Raw genomic sequence first — 19,653 nt, forward strand, 5'->3', positions numbered from 1 at the left:
AGATTGAAATTTGGTTTAATCTGGGCAAATTTTCCCAGAGTTATGCCGTTGATTATTAACAAACTTGTACTTTGGCAATTTCATCAAGGTGTGCTTGCTTTCTGAAATCAACTTCCCTCATGATTTTTGGAGGAATTTCACGAAACTTGACAGGATTCTTTGTTATATATCGGGACTACGCATATTTCAATTTCGTTCAATTCAGTCGCATTTTACCAGAGTTATGGCCTCGTTGCCAGCGGGGGATATTGTGCTCTCGGAGCACTCGTTATTTATCGAATTTGCAAAAAAAAAAAAATGCCCCATTTCTCAAAATCCAGTGAATGTCGAGCGAATAAAACAGTTATTCCACTCAATCTCGTCGTACACTGCTTATAGCCGACTCGGTGCTACGCGCCTCGTCGGCTATCAGCTCCTGTACGACCCGATTTCATGGAATAACTGTTAAATAGCTGCTGTCTTTCTTTCATTAATCAATTAAATTTGCTGAGAGTTTGTTCTGGGGGATTAAAATGCCGTTTAGGACGCAGAACCAACAGTCAAGGGGGTGGACCTGGACCTGATCTAACTCCTCCCCTAACCTTTACAATCCAAAGCAACACCACAACACACTTCTCCAACCTGAAACACACCAAGTTCTTTGTGCTTCTTCGGCTTTTTGGCTCATGTCCACACGGATAGGCGGAGCTAGATCAGTTCCGACTCCACCCCATGGACTTTTATGCCTGATTTAAAGCTTTTGCGGTTGCTTGGACTGCATTAAACCATTCATTTCCACTCAGCGTACCTGTCCTGTTTACAAAGAGCCACTTAGATTTTGCGTATCGCAAGCAGCATCCATCCTCGAGCATCTCATAAATATTTCAAGCTCGTGTTTTTCTTTCACCCAAGCGCTCATTTAAACCCAGTACTTTCCTCCCTGCTTTCCTAACATTGACATTTCTAATTGTCGTGCCACGGAATATTTTCACACACTGATAGCGCTGCTAGCTAAACGCCCCAGAGAGGATTTTCCGAACAAGCCGCAGTGCAATTGAAATGCTGGAACCGAACCCGAGTCTCCTGTGTGCAGCTTCGGGCCAAAGGAAACAGCGTGGTTAGAAGAGTGACAGGTTCTGTCTGAGCCGAGTCGCACGTTTGCACATTCAATACGCCTCTGACCACGCTCGCCGTCCCAGAGCCATTACAGCTGAATACATTTCTGTAATTGCCTGGCGACCGGTATGTTAGAGCAGCGATCACATCTTTCAGATTCCTGACTGAATCCATCAGCTTTGTATAACCAAATTATTTAGCTGTCAAGAGGAAAAAGATACAGCACGACTTTGTTTTATAGAGAAATGTCAAGCCCGTTTCATGAGGAAAACAAAATCGACCCTTGAGAATGGGTTGCGTTAAATTCTGATTCAGTTAGAAATTAAAAGCAGTGCTTCACACGTATACAGGAATGTCCGGACTTTGAAAGTAGTCTAGTATTTAAATGGGAGGGAAAATTAAATTAACTACTTATTAACCTCGCTTGCTCGGTCTTTACGGGAAAATATCAGACCGCGGTCTGATATTTTCCCGTAAAGACCAAGCAAGCGAGGTTAATAAGGACTTTATTATCTGGCTTTTTTTTTATTATTTATTTCTAAGATTAAAATGGACGGTTATTATAATAATGAGGCGTGACGCTGCTTTCAGTCACGTCATATTTGTAACGAAGTTGAGTCACACGTGCAGAATAAACGCCTCGCGGTTTCAAAACTGAATTTCTCTTCGTGGTTTCCGAACGCTCTTCGTTGCTCATTTCTTGAATAACCTGGTGACTCTTGTTTGTCTTGGCCGTTTTTGATGCCGTTTTGATTTCCAGTTCATCTTTGTGTATTATTTTTTGCGACATTGAAAGCCAGCGTCTTGGAAAGAAAGTCCGTAATCGCCCACGGGCATTACAGGAAAATTCTGCCCAATCAGAGTGCCCGATTTTACCAGAAGGTGCTAGTGTAGTCGAGTCACTAAACCGCGAGTCCGAGTCCGGTCTCGAGTCCCCAGTGTTCAAGTCCAAGTCATTCAAGCAAATTGAGTCGAGTCCAGACTCTGTCTAGAGCGCTCCCAAGAGTCCATCTGATGCACACATCAAGGCACGGAAGTGTGACACTCTTGTGCAAAATTAGTACAAAACTTAACAAGGATATAAATATCTTTTGCCAAATTATTATGGCACGTCACAAAAAAATAAAGAAAAAACTCGAGTCCTCATCTTCAATTTACAAGTCCGAATGCAGTTAATGCACGAGTCCGAGTCATCAGTGCTGAAGTCCAAGTCGAGTCACGAGTCTTTAAAATTAGGGCACGAGTCTGACTCGAGTACTACAAGCCTGGCTCATGCTATATATTAATAATAATTATCGACTTTTGTTAAAGGGACGGCATGGTGGTGTAGTGGTTAGCGCTGTCGCCTCACAGCAAGAAGGTCCGGGTTCGAGCCCCGGGGCCGGCGAGGGCCTTTCTGTGCGGAGTTTGGATGTTCTCCCCGTGTCCGCGTGGGTTTCCTCCGGGTGCTCCGGTTTCCCCCACAGTCCAAAGACATGCAGGTTAGGTTAACTGGTGACTCTAAATTGACCGTAGGTGTGAATGTGAGTGTGAATGGCTTCGGCAGCGCATTGATGTCTGAGCTCCGTATCAATGCGCTGTCGAAGCGCGCAGAAGGTGTTAGTACGCCTGTCATTATAGTGCACACTTTCCATAGCATAGAAAATCGCTACGTTTCAATTTGTGTAACTGAACTTGTTTCATGTCACTGGTCATATAAACCTATGTAAACAGGAAAAACGCGGAAGAGTTTGGTCGCATCGAACTACAGCCCCAAAAAATACCATTGGCCATGCTGAGCCTACCTACATTGCTAACAGGAGTGACAGCGCGTCTGACTGACTGGGAGGTCGCGCAAAGCTCGGACAGGTACAGAGCAGCTCGTCTCAATTCAGATAAGAGCATATTTCATTATGGAAGTACGGTGGACTGTTCCTTTAATATCAGTAGTACCAACAAGAATTGTGCAAGGATTAATTTTCAAAAGTTGTTGTTTAGAACCTATAATTAGAAATTCAGTCTTATCATCATTTAACTAGTAACTGAAGTCATTTTTAAACTCGCTTTATTTCTTAACGTGTTCTTCAATTACGTTTTCGGTTTTAGCAACCTTATGTCGTGACTCGTATCGGCAACTAATTGCAATTAAATATTATACTTATCGGCCTATTCGGTTTTTAGCCCTGTTGAATTTAGTTCGTTTGGTCCACGGCAGGCGTCGCTTATCCGCGCGATCTTCACGAGACTTGTGCGAGACTTCGAAACGTGAAGCGTCAGCCAGGTGTCAGTGCCGCCATTTTGAAAACTGTTTTCCAAACGAAATATTGCACAAAAACGAGTTTAAATGACGTTTACTGCCTACTTTTTTCAAACTTTCCTGATTGCTATTAAAACAAACAAAACTTCTGGCTTGATTACGTCAGCATTCGAAAGAGGGCGCGCGGCTTTTGACGACGTTGGCAGATGTAGGTCACTTTGATTTCCGCTGTACGTTTTACTTCCGTCCTACGATGTCTCGCACAGGTCTCGACAAATCTCGTTTACGGACTCGTATATATTACAGAGCATATTTCAGTCACTCATAACTTGCTATAGCAGCGACAAAATAGCGATCAGAAAGGCATTCCGATATTTAATAAAATGAGAAATAGAATTTTGATGATAAGTTTGCCTTCAGTTCTCCTTTTTGCTATGAATATACTTTGAGGTTCAAATCTGTAGAAACGTAGAAGAATTGGTGAAAAGCTGGATAAGTAGATCGTTTTTTGCAGATCTAATTTGAACCTGGCTGGCTTCAGGCTAGCTTAACGTGCTCTGACGAAAGCGCTATCTGCCCTCTTTCACATACATGAGTATAAAGACGCTAACGATTTGACACGGAGACAGAGTATGCCCGTCCCATCCAGACAGCGAGGCCAATTTTGCACCATGGATGGCTGTGGCATCGTCCAACTCGCGATCGAACTCATGAGCTCGTTTTCTGTTGCGACACTCGTCATTTTCATTCCTGAGCTTGAAAAAAATTAAAATGTACGTGATTTATATGAATCTCTATCATTATTTGTTATTCTACGTAATCATGTCGTACATGAACTGATAGCCAAATTGGCTATGAGCCATGTACGACGAGATTGAGTGGAATAACTGTTTTATTCTATCCACATTCACTGGATTTTGAGAAATGGAGCCTTTTTTTTTTGTGCAAATTCAATAAATAAAAACTTGATACAAAACATCCAACAAAATCATTTCTGCTTCGGTGGACGACTTAAAAACCTATCGCTGGCTGCACGAATTGACTTGTGTTTTTTTTTTTTTTTGTCGAAAGTGCCGTCTCGCCGTCGTGCCGAGGTATGCAATAGCTTTAGACGTTTATTTAATTCTTCCTTGGACAGTTCGGTGATATAATTTTCAAACTTCTTTGAGCTTTTGAACCAGTCTAATAAAATTCAATACGTTTTCATGCTTAAAAATGAAGAATATAAACAAACTGGCGAAATGACGGGAGCAATTTGTGAAAAACGCAATAATTCTTGAAAAAAAAATGTTCTTACCGTCAAATACTTTTTATTCCACATTTTGTTGCTTTTTTTTTTTCGACTAGAGTTTTTATTTCGTCCTCGGTTGGTTCATCAACATATTCCGCCATTTTGTTTTTCTCTACTCACGGTATATGAGCTGATATCCTAGTCGTAGAGTAGCCAATCAGAGCACGCGATTGTTCATATCCAGTGCATATAATAATACTAGACTGACATCATGCATAGAAGTCATTTTTCAGGTCCAGATGCATCAAGCTCCACAATTTATAGTCGCTAGTGAATACAGGCTTTATAGTTGAACTGGGTTTAGTTTATTGGCTTATTTCTTCAAACAAAGTATGTATAGTAATGAAACATCGCATACACCATAGGTCGTTAATATTCCAGCTACAAATAGTAATTTATCAAATAGAGAAGCACAATGGGGGGGGAATCACCCTGACAATTAACAAAATTTCCGAGAAGAAAAAAATGTCTATTTATAATAAATCATGGCAATCTTGTTCCTCCATATAGTATGCATCAATTTAATTTTAAAACCAGTCCTGCTTATTTTTGCTGCAGATCCCCTCCACTATCCGCTCCATCCACCAGGACAAGATCCTTTCCCTCCGGCAGCAGACGCAGTTTCTTTGGGAGGCGTATTTTTCCTCCGTCGAGAAGATTGTGCTCACTACACTAGAGGTACAGTACACTCTCGAGTTAGCCCTCATGATCGATGAACATCCTTCACTGCATTTAAGACATGCCCTCATTAAATTTTAATGTTCCTCGAGCTGTAATGGCCCCGTCCGTACAGGTTTGTAACAAACAGACGATAGGCTCCTCGGCTTTTTCCACACTCGGAAGCCTGAGACATGGCGTGCTCGATTCATCACTTAGATGAGCTATTCCTGAAAGAGCTCTGGTTTCATACACTTCTCTGGAGGAAGTGTTTAAGGGCCTGCTGGGTAAGAGAGACTTTGAAAGAGGATTTGTAGCCAGGAAGTGGAACAGGGGTCCGAGGAGAGACAAACAGATCGAGACGGATAATCTTTCAATATGGAAACGGTTTTGGTTTTCCTTGACGGTTTCCTCCAGGTTCTCCAGTTTCCTCTCGCCACCCAGAAACGTTATGCCTCCGGATAACCAGCAACCCTGACCACGATATTTTCCATTCTTGGAAATGTTTCACAAATCGTATGTGGAAACATTTCCAGTTCCAGAAAGATATTTCATTTTCAAAGCCAATTGGAATCTTTTTGCCTTTTATCTAAAATATTTCCTCCTCTGGCTAATCCACCATTTTTTAGCTCGGCCTGGTCATCATCGTATTGGTGTCACCTCTATTGACAACAGTTGGCTTGAGAAGAAGAAGCCTTTATTTTTGTCACACACACCCTCAAGCACAGCGAAATCCCTCCTCTGCATTTAACCCATCTGAAGCAGTGAACACACGAGCACATGTGCATGCAGACATACCCAGAGCAGTGGGCAGCTATGCTGCAGTGCCCAGAGAGCAGTTGGGGGGTTAGGTGCCTTGCTTAAGGGCACTTTAGCCATGATGCAGAAAAAGAGGAAAGTTGAGTGAATGAACAGAACTTTTTCCTGCTGGTCCCAGGAATTGAACCGGCGACCGTTTGGGCCCAAGACTCCTCTTCTTCTTCTTCTTCTTCTTCTTCCTTGTCCAACACTATTGCCAGGTCGGGGTCCATGTGGACCCTTCTGATCCACATGTTATACCAATCGGAGCATAGTTTTACGCCAGATGCCCTTCCTGCCACAACCCTGCCATTTTTAGGCTTGGGAAACAAATCAAATCAAGTTTATTTGTACAGCACTTTTAACAATAAACATTGTCGCAAAGCAGCTTTACAGAATTTGAACGACTTAAAACATGAGCTAATTTTATCCCTAATCTATCCCCAATGAGCAAGCCTGTGGCGACGGTGGCAAGGAAAAACTCCCTCAGACGACATGAGGAAGAAACCTCGAGAGGAACCAGACTCAAAAGGGAACCCATCCTCATTTGGGCAACAACAGACAGCCTGACTATAATATTAACAGTTTTAACAGGTATAACCCTCAACTGTCCTCATGGGGCCGTCCTTCACAGGAGTGGGGCGATAAAACTCCGACCAGACACAGGGCACCAGGATGGATCAAGCAGGTCCAAGGGGCAGAAGAGGCCAGCATCTCAATCCCAGGACCAACATGTAACTCAGAGGGACAGATTGGGGGGGGAAGAGAGAGAGAAAGAAAACACGTTGTTAGGTATGCCCTAAAAATGACAAGTATTAAATCTGTGTGGTAGACTCGCAGAGACGAGAGTCTTTACATCAGGCATAACACGCAACAATGGCATGTTAATATGGTAAAAAATATCATGACCTGCTCTGATATTTGTTGTTTCTCTGTGGAAACAACCCCACAGAGAGACACATTCACACCTATGGGCAATTTAGAGTGGCTAATTAGCCTAACTGCATGTCTTTGGACTGTGGGAGGAAACTGGAGCACCTGGAGAAAACCCACGCAGACTCGGGGAGAACATGCAAACTCCACGCAGAAAGGCCACTCTTGGCCATTGGGAGAGCTTTGCGGGTGAGGCGGGTAGCGTATATGTCTTGCAGGGAGGGGAGGGGTGCATTGATGATCACAGCTGGGAAGATCATCAATGCACCCCTCCCCTCCCTGCAAGACATACACACCACCCGCCTCACCCGCAAAGCTCTCACAATCATGAGAGATGAGACTCACCCAGCACACAACCTGTTTAGCCTCCTGCCCTCTGGAAAGAGGTACAGGAGCCTACGGTCCAGAACCACCAGACTCACCAACAGCTTCATCCACCAGGCCGTCAGGATGTTGAACTCCCTCCCTTCTCTCCCATCACTGACAGCTCCACCCACCAGACAGCCAAGAAGTTAGGATCTTATTATTTTTTCTAAATGTTAAATGTTTCAATTCCCCCCCTTTTTTTTTTTTTAAATCATTACTTTATTTATTGCTTGTTACACTGTTATTGGTCCTGTCTTGCGCTTTAATGTTTGTCTTGTTAATGTCAGTCCTATGTTTGTCTATGTCTTTACATGGGATAGAGAGAAACGTAATTTCAATTTCCTTGTATGACCTGCGCATATGAAGAAACTGACAATAAAGCTGACTTGAACTTGAACCCAGAACCTTCTTGTTGTGAGGCAACAGGGCTAACCACTACACCACGGTGCCGCCCTTTGGGCCCAAATCCGCTGCTGTTTTTTGTTTGCTGTGCTACGACTCTTGGCACTCAAGCGCTCGTATACAAAAATAAACCCAAAACTAAACCTAATCAGCTGCAGCGTCGAGGTCAAGTTCAAGGTTCAGGTCAGCTCCATCATCATCATCTCCATCTCTCGACGATGTCTGGAAGCCTGCTGAGAAAGAAAAGGAGTGTGCGACTATAAAACGTACCCAGGTGTAGACAATCATTTCATGGCCTGCTCGTTCTCCGCAGCCTTTAGTGGATCAGATATCTGTTTTAGAGTATGGTTCTAAAATCTGATTGGCTAAGCCCTCCTTAATGTCAGAACGCACGCCTCTGATCGCATCACAATAATTCAGTTCTGTATTAATGCACCAGGTTTTAAATCATTAAAATCCATTCCACTTGAGCCATCGCTTTGCTGACGGTAGACCCTAATCTTTTTCGTTTATGGTGCTTAGCAACCAAAGATTACGGTTAAGACTGGCTCACTTTGTAGAAAGGGTTGAGTGAATATTATTAATAATTAATTCGATTATTTATTCAACACTGGATGTATTTCTCGAGAGGGAGTACATTTAGTGATTTTATTAAAGGGATATTCAGGCACTCGGAGCAAACGATGACTACATGTATGAAATGAATGGAGTGAGCGAGATAGGGCTACAGGCTCTCATCTCATCATCTCTAGCTGCTTTATCCTGTTCTACAGGGTCGCAGGCAAGCTGGAGCCTATCCCAGCTGACTACGGGCGAAAGGCGGGGTACACCCTGGACAAGTCGCCAGGTCATCACAGGGCTGGTTACAGGCTCTATCTTTTAAAAAAAAAAAAAGATTATTATACGTTTGTACATCGAGCGGGTTTATCAAAACCTGTTTTCACCCACAAGTTGAAAAGTCGTTCTGTGCAGAAGAACCGAAACGGTGACTCGTTATTTAATCAGGTGTTAATATCACTGCTTTCAATTTTAATTTAAAGAGGACACTACACTCTTAGACACACACGATTAAAGTTTTATATTCAACAGCAGTTATTTTTGCATTGGATTTTGTCTGGAGTCGTCCCTGAGTCCGTGGTGAGGGGAATGATGACAAAGGCAGCAGAGAGAGAGAGAGAGAGAGCGGCTGTTGTTTTATTGTTTTCTGTGCTACGCCTCTTGGCACTCAAGCGCACATATACAAAAATAAATATGAAACCAGACATAATCAGTCGCAGTGTCCAGGTCTTGTTCAAGCTCCAGGTCAGCTCGATCATCTCCATCTCTCTGTGATGTCCGGAACCCTGCTGAGAAAGAAAAGGAGTGCTTAACCAGGGCTTTCCACAAGCGCCGGCTGCCGGCCATACAGCCGACTACACAATTAAGTCCAGCTGGCTACTTTAATGACTTATTTTTGTAGCCCACAGGCTCTAAATATTAATTTTCGAGTTTAATAAAATTAAATGTTTATCTAACGGACTGACAATAATGTCAAACTGAACCGCACTCATTTAAGTTGTGATTCACGCTGTTTGTACCGATAATAACCACAAATTCCCCGCCGACTTCGTTGATCAAGGGAGAGTAACTCATCCGCGGCCCCGACATGCGGTGTGCGCGCGCACTCAGCAGAGGCAGTAGTGTGTCGGGGCCGTCAGAGGCGACATCGGAGGGAACAGAAGCAGAGATGACGCTTATTTTGTCTCCGGTAAACCAGTCTTCTCTCGTTCAATTACATGCTGGCATCAAAAGACACCGTTGGTTGTAAATGAACCCAAACTGAGTGGTTGGAGTGTATTTTCATACACAAATGGAGAAATGTTCGCTGAGTGTGTAATTGTGTCGCCCCACTGCAGACCGTTGTCGTTGTTAATTCATAGCATGCTCAGCTGCGTGAATGTGTCATGCACCGAAAATAAGAGATTTACAAGCCAGGAATGCCTCATGATGCAATACGCAGGAAAAGAAAGAAGATTTACTGCCATTTTACTTTGTATTTGAGTAAAGTGAATAAATAAATGGTCTGTGGAAAATACATTTAATCCTGGGAACTGCGTGCACAGGAGTTTACTCCTCCCCCCGGCTGGCTACTTATTTGTCATGGCTGGCTAGTATGAGCCTTAGTGGAAAGCCCTGCTTAACCCTCTGGGGTCTGAGGGTATTTTCTGGCGCTCTGATAATGTCGTCAATTTCAACAAATCTCACAGTATTTTCAAAGTCATATGACTTTTTTGTGTTCAGCACAAGTTCAGTAACAATAATATCTCTGTAGTCTGTATGTCTTGATTGTACTATTTAAAAAAAAAAACAGATAAATGAAGCTGTTGTAAAAAGCAGTTTTAGAACTGTGTTGGAATGTGTGAAACATGACCTTACCCATTGCGACGAACCGTTTTGGTCACTTGAGGTGATTCTGTTCAGTCTTAGGAATGGATCAAGCACAAAAACTTAAATCTGCTCCATTGATTTGGACAATTAACTGGCCATCAAAAAATTGTATGTCCTATTGTTTTGGGATAAAGGGCTGGCAGTGGGAGGGGTATTCAACGAGAAGGGTAAAAAATTTCATTCCGTTCAATGAGAAAAGTGAAAACCTCTCCCACTGCCAACTCTTAAAATGCACATCACAGGTAAATTCAGGAGCAAGATCAATGTAATTCTCCTATTTTATATTAAACTTTGGTTAAATATCTGTCACATTTTGCATTTAGTGCAATTTTTTTACCTTGCGCAATACCAGAAAAATTCAGTTGAAATCAAGCCATTTGAGGCGAATTGGTCCACCTCTGAAAAAACTTGGCATTTGGATTTCCTGGCAAACATTGATTTTCGTGACGTCATCTGTGGGACGCCTCCTTCTGAATCCTACGTCAGCGCTGGTTTGTTTATGAGAAAACGACCTGGTGGTTTTCTGCAAATTTCTTCAACGTTATGGCGTAATTATTAAAATGGTTAACAGATGTATCGTAGGAGGGTGTCGCAACACCAATCTTGATGGGATTAGTACTCATCGTTTCCCAAAAGACCGGACAATGAGAGAGAAATGGGAGCGCTTGGTCTACACAGGCTGTGCACTGAAACCGTGCAAAGCTCTCGCAGCCTGCTGGCGCTTCCGCAGGTAACGTCACGAATCTGGCTCCAGACTCCCTTGGGATTTTTCCAGACGCGTTTTGTTGTTGTTTATTTTTTTTCTGTTGTAGACAGATGGCCTTGTGCAAAATTACCCTTCTGGATGAGTGTGTAAAGGAACATACTTTCATATAAAAAAAAAAACAAAATACGAAATTGGTCCAGAATATGCCCTTTAATCCCATCAGGTCAAGTGATCAAAACGGTCATGTTTTTTTCACACATTCCAACACAGTTCTAAAACAACTTATGACAGCTTCATTTATCTGGTATTTGACTTTATTTTGGTATTTGACTCTCTTCAGTGTGTTTTGAAATAAATTCTTGTACTATTTTACTCAGTTCAGAGTCACAACCAACTCTGTTACACAATTACTCTGTAATTTTGCTCCCACTCCAACTCCAAATTTTACTCTCTAAACTCAAAGTAGAGCAAAATGAACTATTTTTGAGGAAGATGCTTTTAACTCTGGAAAAACTGCTGTCATTTTTCCTGTGTATGCACTACAGCGCACGCGTATCAACCGATCTGCTCATCAGAAATGGGAGAAATATTTACACTTACTCAAGCTGATCCTTAGCTTGATCAAGTCAAAGCAAAAATAAATAAATAAATTTAATTAATTTTAAAAAAAGGCATTGCTCATCATCAGTGTCGCGGTTCTCAAGATTGAATTGAATCGCTGTCCTGAATCATCTGAATGCATAAAATCCGCGTGCCATCTCGCAACAAGTTTTACCTCCAAATAGCCTAAAGTTTATCTGACAGATTTGATCCTGTTTACGGTGGGCCTTCCCACTGCGAAAGAGAAACCAATCAAAACCAACAGAGTCAAAGTGATTATCATGTCGTTACCATGGGAATAGTCTTTTACGAATGAGTAAGTGGACGCTCAGCACTCCGACTCCGGTGTGACTGAGTAAGGTGCCAAGTTTTTCATATTATTTAGGTAATTTTAAAAACTATAATATTACTGGGCACATAGGAAAGTGTAAAGTATAAAGTTCTTGTTGATCATGCTTGTATGATTAAAAACTTGTGAAGATATTTATCTGAATACATGACCTACTCATTCTAAACCTATCAGGCTTCGCCGGCGAAGCTCTCGACCCCAGAGGGTTAAATATCCTACCGTAAAAGGCGTAGACAATCATTCATTACCCGCTCATTCTCCGCTCCTCTGTAATACAGAATCTCCTACACTTTGACCATCATCCAAACACACTATACACTATGGTGCGTATTTTAGCCCCTGTTAGCTTTTGTTCCAGCAAATTTAACCATTTTAATGAGTTCGGAGTGCTGCTCTTGACTGTCGTTCATTGCCGTCTCTCCCTCAGATCATCCATGACCGCGTGTTGCAGCACATGAGCCGCAGCAGCGTGATGTGGAACAACCTGCCTGGAGGTCTCTTCACCCTGCCTCAATACTCCTCCCACCTGGGACACTTCCCTTTCTACTACGCCCTGCTCGGTGAGCCACCCGCACACTCCTCATGCATGTGCACACACTTAAGACAACAAGTGTTTTCTTTCCAAACGTTGCTTTACAGGAGCAGCTCTTAAAAAAGTGCTTAAGCGTGGGCTGTTTACTGTCGTGCACGAATCACAGTTCATGGTGCTTTCGAGATTTTTATATTTTCCATCAGTGATCAAGTAAAGTTTGAGGTGTGGATTATTTTGTCTATTAAAATGTTTTTTTTTTCCCTTCATAAGAATGTGTGTTAGGAGAAAAATATTGTCAATTTTAATAGATTTTCTCAAAAATTAAAAATTGTCTCAATTTAAGAAAGTAATCATGTTTCTGTAATTTTTCATAATATTCTCATACGAATGTTGTGTTTTGGGGGCAAAAGGAAAGCTTTTCTACTTGCTTAAATGGAAAAAATGTACACTACCGTTCAAAAGTTTGGGGTCACTTTGAAATGTCCTTATTTTTGAAAGAAAAGCACTGTTCTTTTCAACGAAGATAACTTTAAACTAATCAGAAATCCACTCTATACATTGCTAATGTGGTAAATGACTATTCTAGCTGCAAATGTCTGGTTTTTGGTGCAATATCTCCATAGGTGTATAGAGGCCCATTTCCAGCAACTCTCACTCCAGTGTTCTAATGGTACAATGTGTTTGCTCATTGCCTCAGAAGGCTAATGGATGATTAGAAAACCCTTGTACAATCATGTTAGCACAGCTGAAAACAGTTGAGCTCTTTAGAGAAGCTATAAAACTGACCTTCCTTTGAGCAGATTGAGGTGGCGTTTACATTAGACCGTATCCGTCTCGTTTTCGTCGCGGATGCACTGTCCGTTCACGTTAAAACGCCGGGAAACGACTCCACAGGCGGAACAACTTGAATCCGCCAGGGCCCACGTATTCAATCCATTACGTATCTGATCCGGTGCTGTGTAAACATTGAGGAACGAGGATACGCAGTGCTGAGCTCTAGCTGACGTCGTCATTGGACAACGTCACTGTGACATCCACCTTCCTGATTCGCTGGCGTTGGTCATGCCATGTTGGTCATGTGACGCGACTGCTGAAAAACGGCACGGACTTTCACTTCCTGCTATTTGTCCTGAATCACTGCTCGTGCGCTTCACTCGCACGCTCTGTGAGCTGCGCAGGGCCGGAGTGCGCACCCTTCAGAGGGCACTCGCTGTTCAGGGCGGAGTGATTTGGAGCGCAGGATGCCTGCGGAGCCGAGCGTATCCGTGTATTGGCGTTGCTGTGTGCATGCGAATCGTTTTAAAAACGTTAATCTGATGATCCGCTGATACGGTCTAATGTAAACACCACCTGAGTTTCTGGAGCATCACATTTGTGGGGTCGATTAAATGCTGAAAATGGCCAGAAAAATGTCTTGACTATATTTTCTATTCATTTTACAACTTATGGTGGTAAATAAAAGTGTGACTTTTCATGGAAAACACAAAATTGTCTGGGTGACCCCAAACTTTTGAACGGTAGTGTAATTATTGGGAAAGGGTAGTAGTTTTTTTTTTTTAAATTATCCCCTGCTGGCCAAAAGGCCTTGAAGGGGGATTATGTCGTGCCAGTTTCCGTCTATCCATCCTGGGAAGGGTGCTCACATTCTGAAATCAACTCTTCTCACAATTTGTGGAGGAATTTCACCAAACTTGGCAAAAGGCTTTGTTATATGACCGTTATATGCAGATTGAAATTTCGTTTAATTTGGGCAAATTTTCCCAGAGTTATGCCCTTGATGATTAACAAACCTGTACTTGGGCAATTTCATCAAGGTGTGCTCGCTTTCTTAAATCAACTTCCCTCACAATTTTTATCCCCCGCTGGCCGAAAGGCCCGAAGGGGGGATTATGTCGTGGCGACGTCCATCCGTCCGTCTCTCCCAGGAAGGATACTCGCCTTCTGAAATCAACTTCTCTCACAATTTGTGGAGGAATTTCACAAAACTTGGTAAAAGGCCTTGTTATATGTCGCTAGTTCGCATATTGTTACCGTATTTTCTGGACTATAAGCCGCTACTTTTTTCCTAGGTTTTGAACCATGCGGCTTATACAAAGGTGCGGTTATTCTATGGATTTTTCTTCCACCGCTAGGGGCGCTCTAACCGGAAGTAGAATCAAAAATAAGATAGACGAAAAATCAATGCAAAGAAGAATTAGCAGATCTTTAGCAGATAGAACACGCACGACAAATTACTAACTGGTAATTATTTTCAAATCCAGCGAAGATGATTAAAGTGACTTGTGGTTTCAAACACAGGAGAAATGAAGGTAAATAAATACCGGTTATTTTCTCTTGGTTCTGTTCCGTTTTAATCAGCAAAGTTGCTGCCGTGTTAAAAGGCACTGTTCGGAAAGAATCTGTTCAGGTACATACATGTACATTTACAGTACAAAATCGTTCTGTACATGCAGTAAATATCTAATTTTTCAACAGATATCTGCGGCTTATAGCCCGGTGCGGCTTGTATATCTTTTTTTTTAATTTTTTTTAAAAAATAGAGCGGATGCGGCTTATATACAGGTGCGCTCTATAGTCCAGAAAATACGGTATTTTGTTCAATTCAGGCACTTTTACCAGAGTTACAGCCCTTGATTAACAACCTTGTACTTTCACAGTTTCATGGAAGTGCGCTCGCCTTCTGACATCAACTCCTCTCACAATTTTCAGACGAATTTCTTGAAGCTTGGCAAAAGGCCTTGCTATATGACTGTAATACGCAGATTGCGATTTAATTTCGTTTGTGAAGATTTTACCAGAGTTTTGACCCTTGATCTAAATAACTGACAATTTTACGAGGGTGTACGTTCTTCTGAAATCAACTCCTCTCTCAATTTGTGGAGGAATTTCACCAAACTTGACAGGATTCTTTGTTATATGTCGGGAATACACATATTGCAAATTCGGTCGCATTTTACCAGAGTTATGGCCGAGTTGCCAGCAGGGGATATTGTGTACTCGGAGCACTCTGAGGTGTTTTTTTTTTGTTTTTTTTTTTTTTTTTTAATATACTTTGAATGGAAAAACAAATACAAAAGAATACATTTTTGTATTTTTATTATTTAATGAATGTGTTCTTATAAGAATTATGTCTTAAGTGAAAGAGTTCTTCCAGTTAGAGTGGGAAAGAAATAATTCTCTTAAGGGGTGCCAGTATTTTTGAATCTAGCTGTTGGACATTGTTAGCTAATGTTAAAGCATGTTTGTTTGTTTTTTCCTGATTGTTGCTAATTGCTGGTGTTGCAAGTCATGATTTCTGCATGAGTCATTTGCTTCTCTCAAAGGACCAATTAAACTTGGCCACAAATAATGAGTTTTTTTTTTTTTTTTTAAAGGATGCTTCCTGGTCTGAACGTCGTATAATTACCTTACCAGTGTTACTGTATGTGTGTGGTGTTTAATTAACTTTAGTGCACAATATTTCAATAAAGTAATTGCGAGTCTGGCAGCACCACCATGTTTTAAAGAAAAGCCCGTAATGCTGTAGTGTCTGGGTTTATCAGGCGTCTTGAATTTTCCGTATCGTCCTTTCTCACAGTTGGAACTGGATGACTCGGGTTTTAAAGCTGATAGGCAACGGTTTTAATTTTATGCACATTTGAAACTTTTATATGTTAAAAAACCCTCCGTAATTTTCTTCTGGTCCCAAGAAGTATTGTTAATAAGTAATAATTAAAATAAGTTAGCACGGATCGTGACGAATTTTTGTCGACTATTTTGGTGACCACTCGGCGCGTGACGTCATTTAAGCCAAACAAACCGCTTGAGTTGAGTCCACTTGCGTTTACTTACATTGCCGTTCGGCATGAGTGCAGACGTGCGTTCGGGAATTTCCAAAGAAAAACCATGCCTTATTGTTGTGCAGTGAACTGTAACAGCGGGACCGGTTCAGGAAGAAGTTTTTACATTTTTCCGAGAGAGGAGAAGAAGCAGAGAGAGTGGATTGGCTTTTTCCGGAAGAGGAGAAGAGGCGGAGTGAGAGGGTTGGCTTTTTCCAGAAGAGGAGAAGAGGCGGAGCGAGAGGGTTGGCTTTTTCCGAAAAAGAAGAAGAGGCGGAGCGAGAGGGTTGGCTTTTTCCGGAAGAGGAGACGAGGCGGAGAGAGTGGATTGTGCGCGTGAAACAAAATCAAGCAGTCAAAGAAGAAACGGAGCAGCAACGCTCAAGCAAAAAGGAGAAGATTGGCGGTAAACATTTTTACTTTTGCTTGCAATTGACAAGTCAAGAATCCTGAGGGATCCTGTACAATCATTGTGGAAATGAGACAAAGGGATATTTCCTCGTTTAAAGTCGGCTATAAATAGTATAATGCCGCGGATGGCAGGCTAATGTGGCCTACCGGCGCACTGTCAAATAATCGTTCCCTATATCCACTAGGGAGGGCGGTTTAATTATTCTTCAAAAGGGCTCTTATTTAGTATTACGCCGAAAGTAGGAATTTATCATAACTACCAGGATAAATCGTTTGGGCGTGAGTCTTGTTGAGGTCCGGGGTCACCGCGATCAGAGTCGCCCGAGTCGCTGTCCGATTCCGAGGCCGCACGGTCAAACCGGTGAGCCACATTCACCGATTGCTTCGCAACGGCCATAGGTTCATACATATATGGTTTCACCTCTCGGTGTTTAATTTGGAGAGTTCCTACTTCAAAATCGCTCTCGCTTTCAGACATTTTACACAACCTCTCACGACCAAAGTCCGTACACGTGTGCTCGGTTCGCAAGTAAACACAGAACCGCTCCCGGTCTGTTTGGCTTACATGATGTCACGACGACGGCCCCCTGGCGGTGAAAGTGCGCATAAGTGAGATGTATTAAACAAACCTTCGGAAATTGGGCAAAACGGTATATTTTAACCGTTTTATTCAACTTTAGGGTGCAAATTAGACACCGGGAAGATTGAATTCGCTTTTTGGGTCGTTCTTCTAGACAATAAAGTTGATATTCTACGTTTCACCTCCGACCGTTGCCTGTGACCTTGAAACATGTCATGGATGACTGAAGATGTTAAAATGAACTTTTTGTGGAAAGGTTTTGAGCTGACGAAGTACTTTACGCCTTTGTCTTTAGGTATCAAACCACATCAGAGGTTCACGGCAGTGATCCACGCTGTAACGCCGCTGGTCTCACAGTCGCAGCCCATCCTGAAGCTGCTCGTGTCTGTGGCCAAATCACAGTACTGTGCACAGGTGTGGATCTAATCTTTTAGTCTGATCCAGGTTTTTAAAAAAAAAAAATGTTCCAGCAAAATATGCACTGTAGGTCAAGAGTTTGCGGACACCTCACCAACGTGGACGTGTGCTTTTTGAGCATCTCATTCTAGGTTTAGTCCCCTGTTGCTGCTGTTATAATAACCTCCACTCTCTTCTGGGAAAGCTTTCTGCTAGGTTTTGGGGTGTGGCTGCTGGGATTTGTGTTGATTCATTTCAGCCACAAGAGCATGACTGGGATCAGGTACGAATGTTGAGTGGAGCTCCAGTTCCAATTCCAGTTTATCCTAAAGGTGTTGAGTGGGGTTGAGGTCAGGATGCTGTGCAGGATACTCAAGTTCTTCCACTCCAAGCTTGACAAGCCATGTCTTCATGGAGCTCGCTTTGTTATTGTCATGCCGTAAGTGTTTGGGCCTCTTAGTTCCAGTGAAGGGAAACTGTAGTGCTACAGTATACAAAGGCATTCTGTACCAGTGTGGGAAATAAGGAATGTTAAGTATAGACAAGTCTGAAATGTTGTCCTTCCAAATTTCAGCCTGTCCGAATGACGGGCCAAAGGCCTGGAACAATGGGGTCGGGCCCCGGGTGATGCCTGGACATGGCTTCTTAGCTATTTCCAGGTACATTTTTGTGATCTCCAAAGGCCAAATTACACGAGACATTAGTTGCTAATTACACGACAAATTGAATCTAATTTACAAGAAAATGTCAGAAGATTCAAGAAAAACATGCTTAAAGTTCTACTCAAGAAAACGGTAGTGCGCACACAGGTCAGTTCCATGTCTAGAAAAAAATATGTGTGGGCCAAGGATGTTCCAGTTGGCTACAACTTACTGGTACTCATCTATAGACCCCTTTCACATGACGTCACCGCGCCGCGAGATTTTGTTAGGCGCCATATTGGAAGACCAAGTACATGCATTCACAATATAAAACAAAGTACGAGCGAGAGTAAAGTGACACGATGGATGATAATTCGGGTTATGTGAGTACATTACCAGCTGCAGAAAGGGCACGGTATGTGGAGAAACTGGCTGTGATTGATGGGTTTGACCCATATGATAAGACTCGCAGCAAGGGAGAATGGAAACATAAGGAGGACCGGACACCAATTCTGCCATCTGTTTGCTACCCAGACATTGTAAACTATTTGTTGTTTACACCCAGTGCCTACACTCAGTGTTCGAACTATGCCGATATTTTCGGGGGGCCCCTTTTTTTTCCCTTGGGGCGCTTGCGCTTGTCTCGGAGCACGGATCTCCAAACACATGAGAAGCCTATCTTACGCACAAATCACGCGGACTCCACACACGCATCGCGTCTGAAGTCATAACTCATCAGGGGAAATCGTGTCCGCATTGGCATGTTCAAAAAACAACCTCGCGTCAACAATGATACCACACGCAAGAAAAAAAAACAGTCAGGCTACTCAACAACCAACCTGGCAGCAGCGAGCAAGCCCCAAACCATCCTAAATTATTATTATTATTAAATTGTAGAAGTCTGGGAGGCTTGCTCCTCATCCAGTTATCAACTTGGGGCCAATTTAGCATGTTTTAAATCTGAATTTCTTGCGTTTGCTTACCTCAAAGTGTCCGCAGATCATGCACAGACTTATCCATTATATCCACAGTTTTTTGCCAAGTCTCACACAGGTTTCTTTCAAGTCTACTGTTGGGCCAATAAATCATAAATAAAACAGCTCAGATTTGTTTAAGTCGTTTGCCACTCCACTTTATTCTCGTGGGTTCACGTACCGCTGCCGTTATTATCCCCTTATCACGAGTTTGTTGGTCTTCCAAAATGGCGCAGGGTCTGTTTACTTCCGGTTTCGGGTGACGTCAGTGAAAGGGGTCTATAGGTACTATAACAACGCTCATGAAACATTACATCAACAATGACTCTCTTTATACTATGTCTATAAGAAATTTAGTCATTAACAATACAACTCTTCTTAAATAATAGAGTTAAAATTTTGAGGACGAGATTCCGAGTAATTTTGGAGCAAAATGACTTA

The 19,653-nt window shown here is 42.4% G+C and overlaps 1 protein-coding gene across 2 annotated transcripts in view; it reads left to right on the plus strand.

The window, feature by feature from the left end:
* Positions 1 to 19,653, plus strand: part of ext1a (exostosin glycosyltransferase 1a) — a 188,646-nt gene that overhangs the window by 148,458 nt on the left and 20,535 nt on the right. For both annotated transcript variants that reach the window (XM_060900379.1, XM_060900380.1), the window contains exons 4-6: positions 5,181 to 5,300; positions 12,288 to 12,420; positions 17,497 to 17,615. In XM_060900379.1, the coding sequence (XP_060756362.1) occupies positions 5,181 to 5,300; positions 12,288 to 12,420; positions 17,497 to 17,615 (372 nt within the window). The remainder of the gene's footprint in view (positions 1 to 5,180; positions 5,301 to 12,287; positions 12,421 to 17,496; positions 17,616 to 19,653) is intronic.

The sequence above is a fragment of the Neoarius graeffei genome, chromosome 19 (assembly GCF_027579695.1).
Source record: "Neoarius graeffei isolate fNeoGra1 chromosome 19, fNeoGra1.pri, whole genome shotgun sequence".
NCBI classification, from domain to species: Eukaryota; Metazoa; Chordata; class Actinopteri; order Siluriformes; family Ariidae; genus Neoarius; species Neoarius graeffei.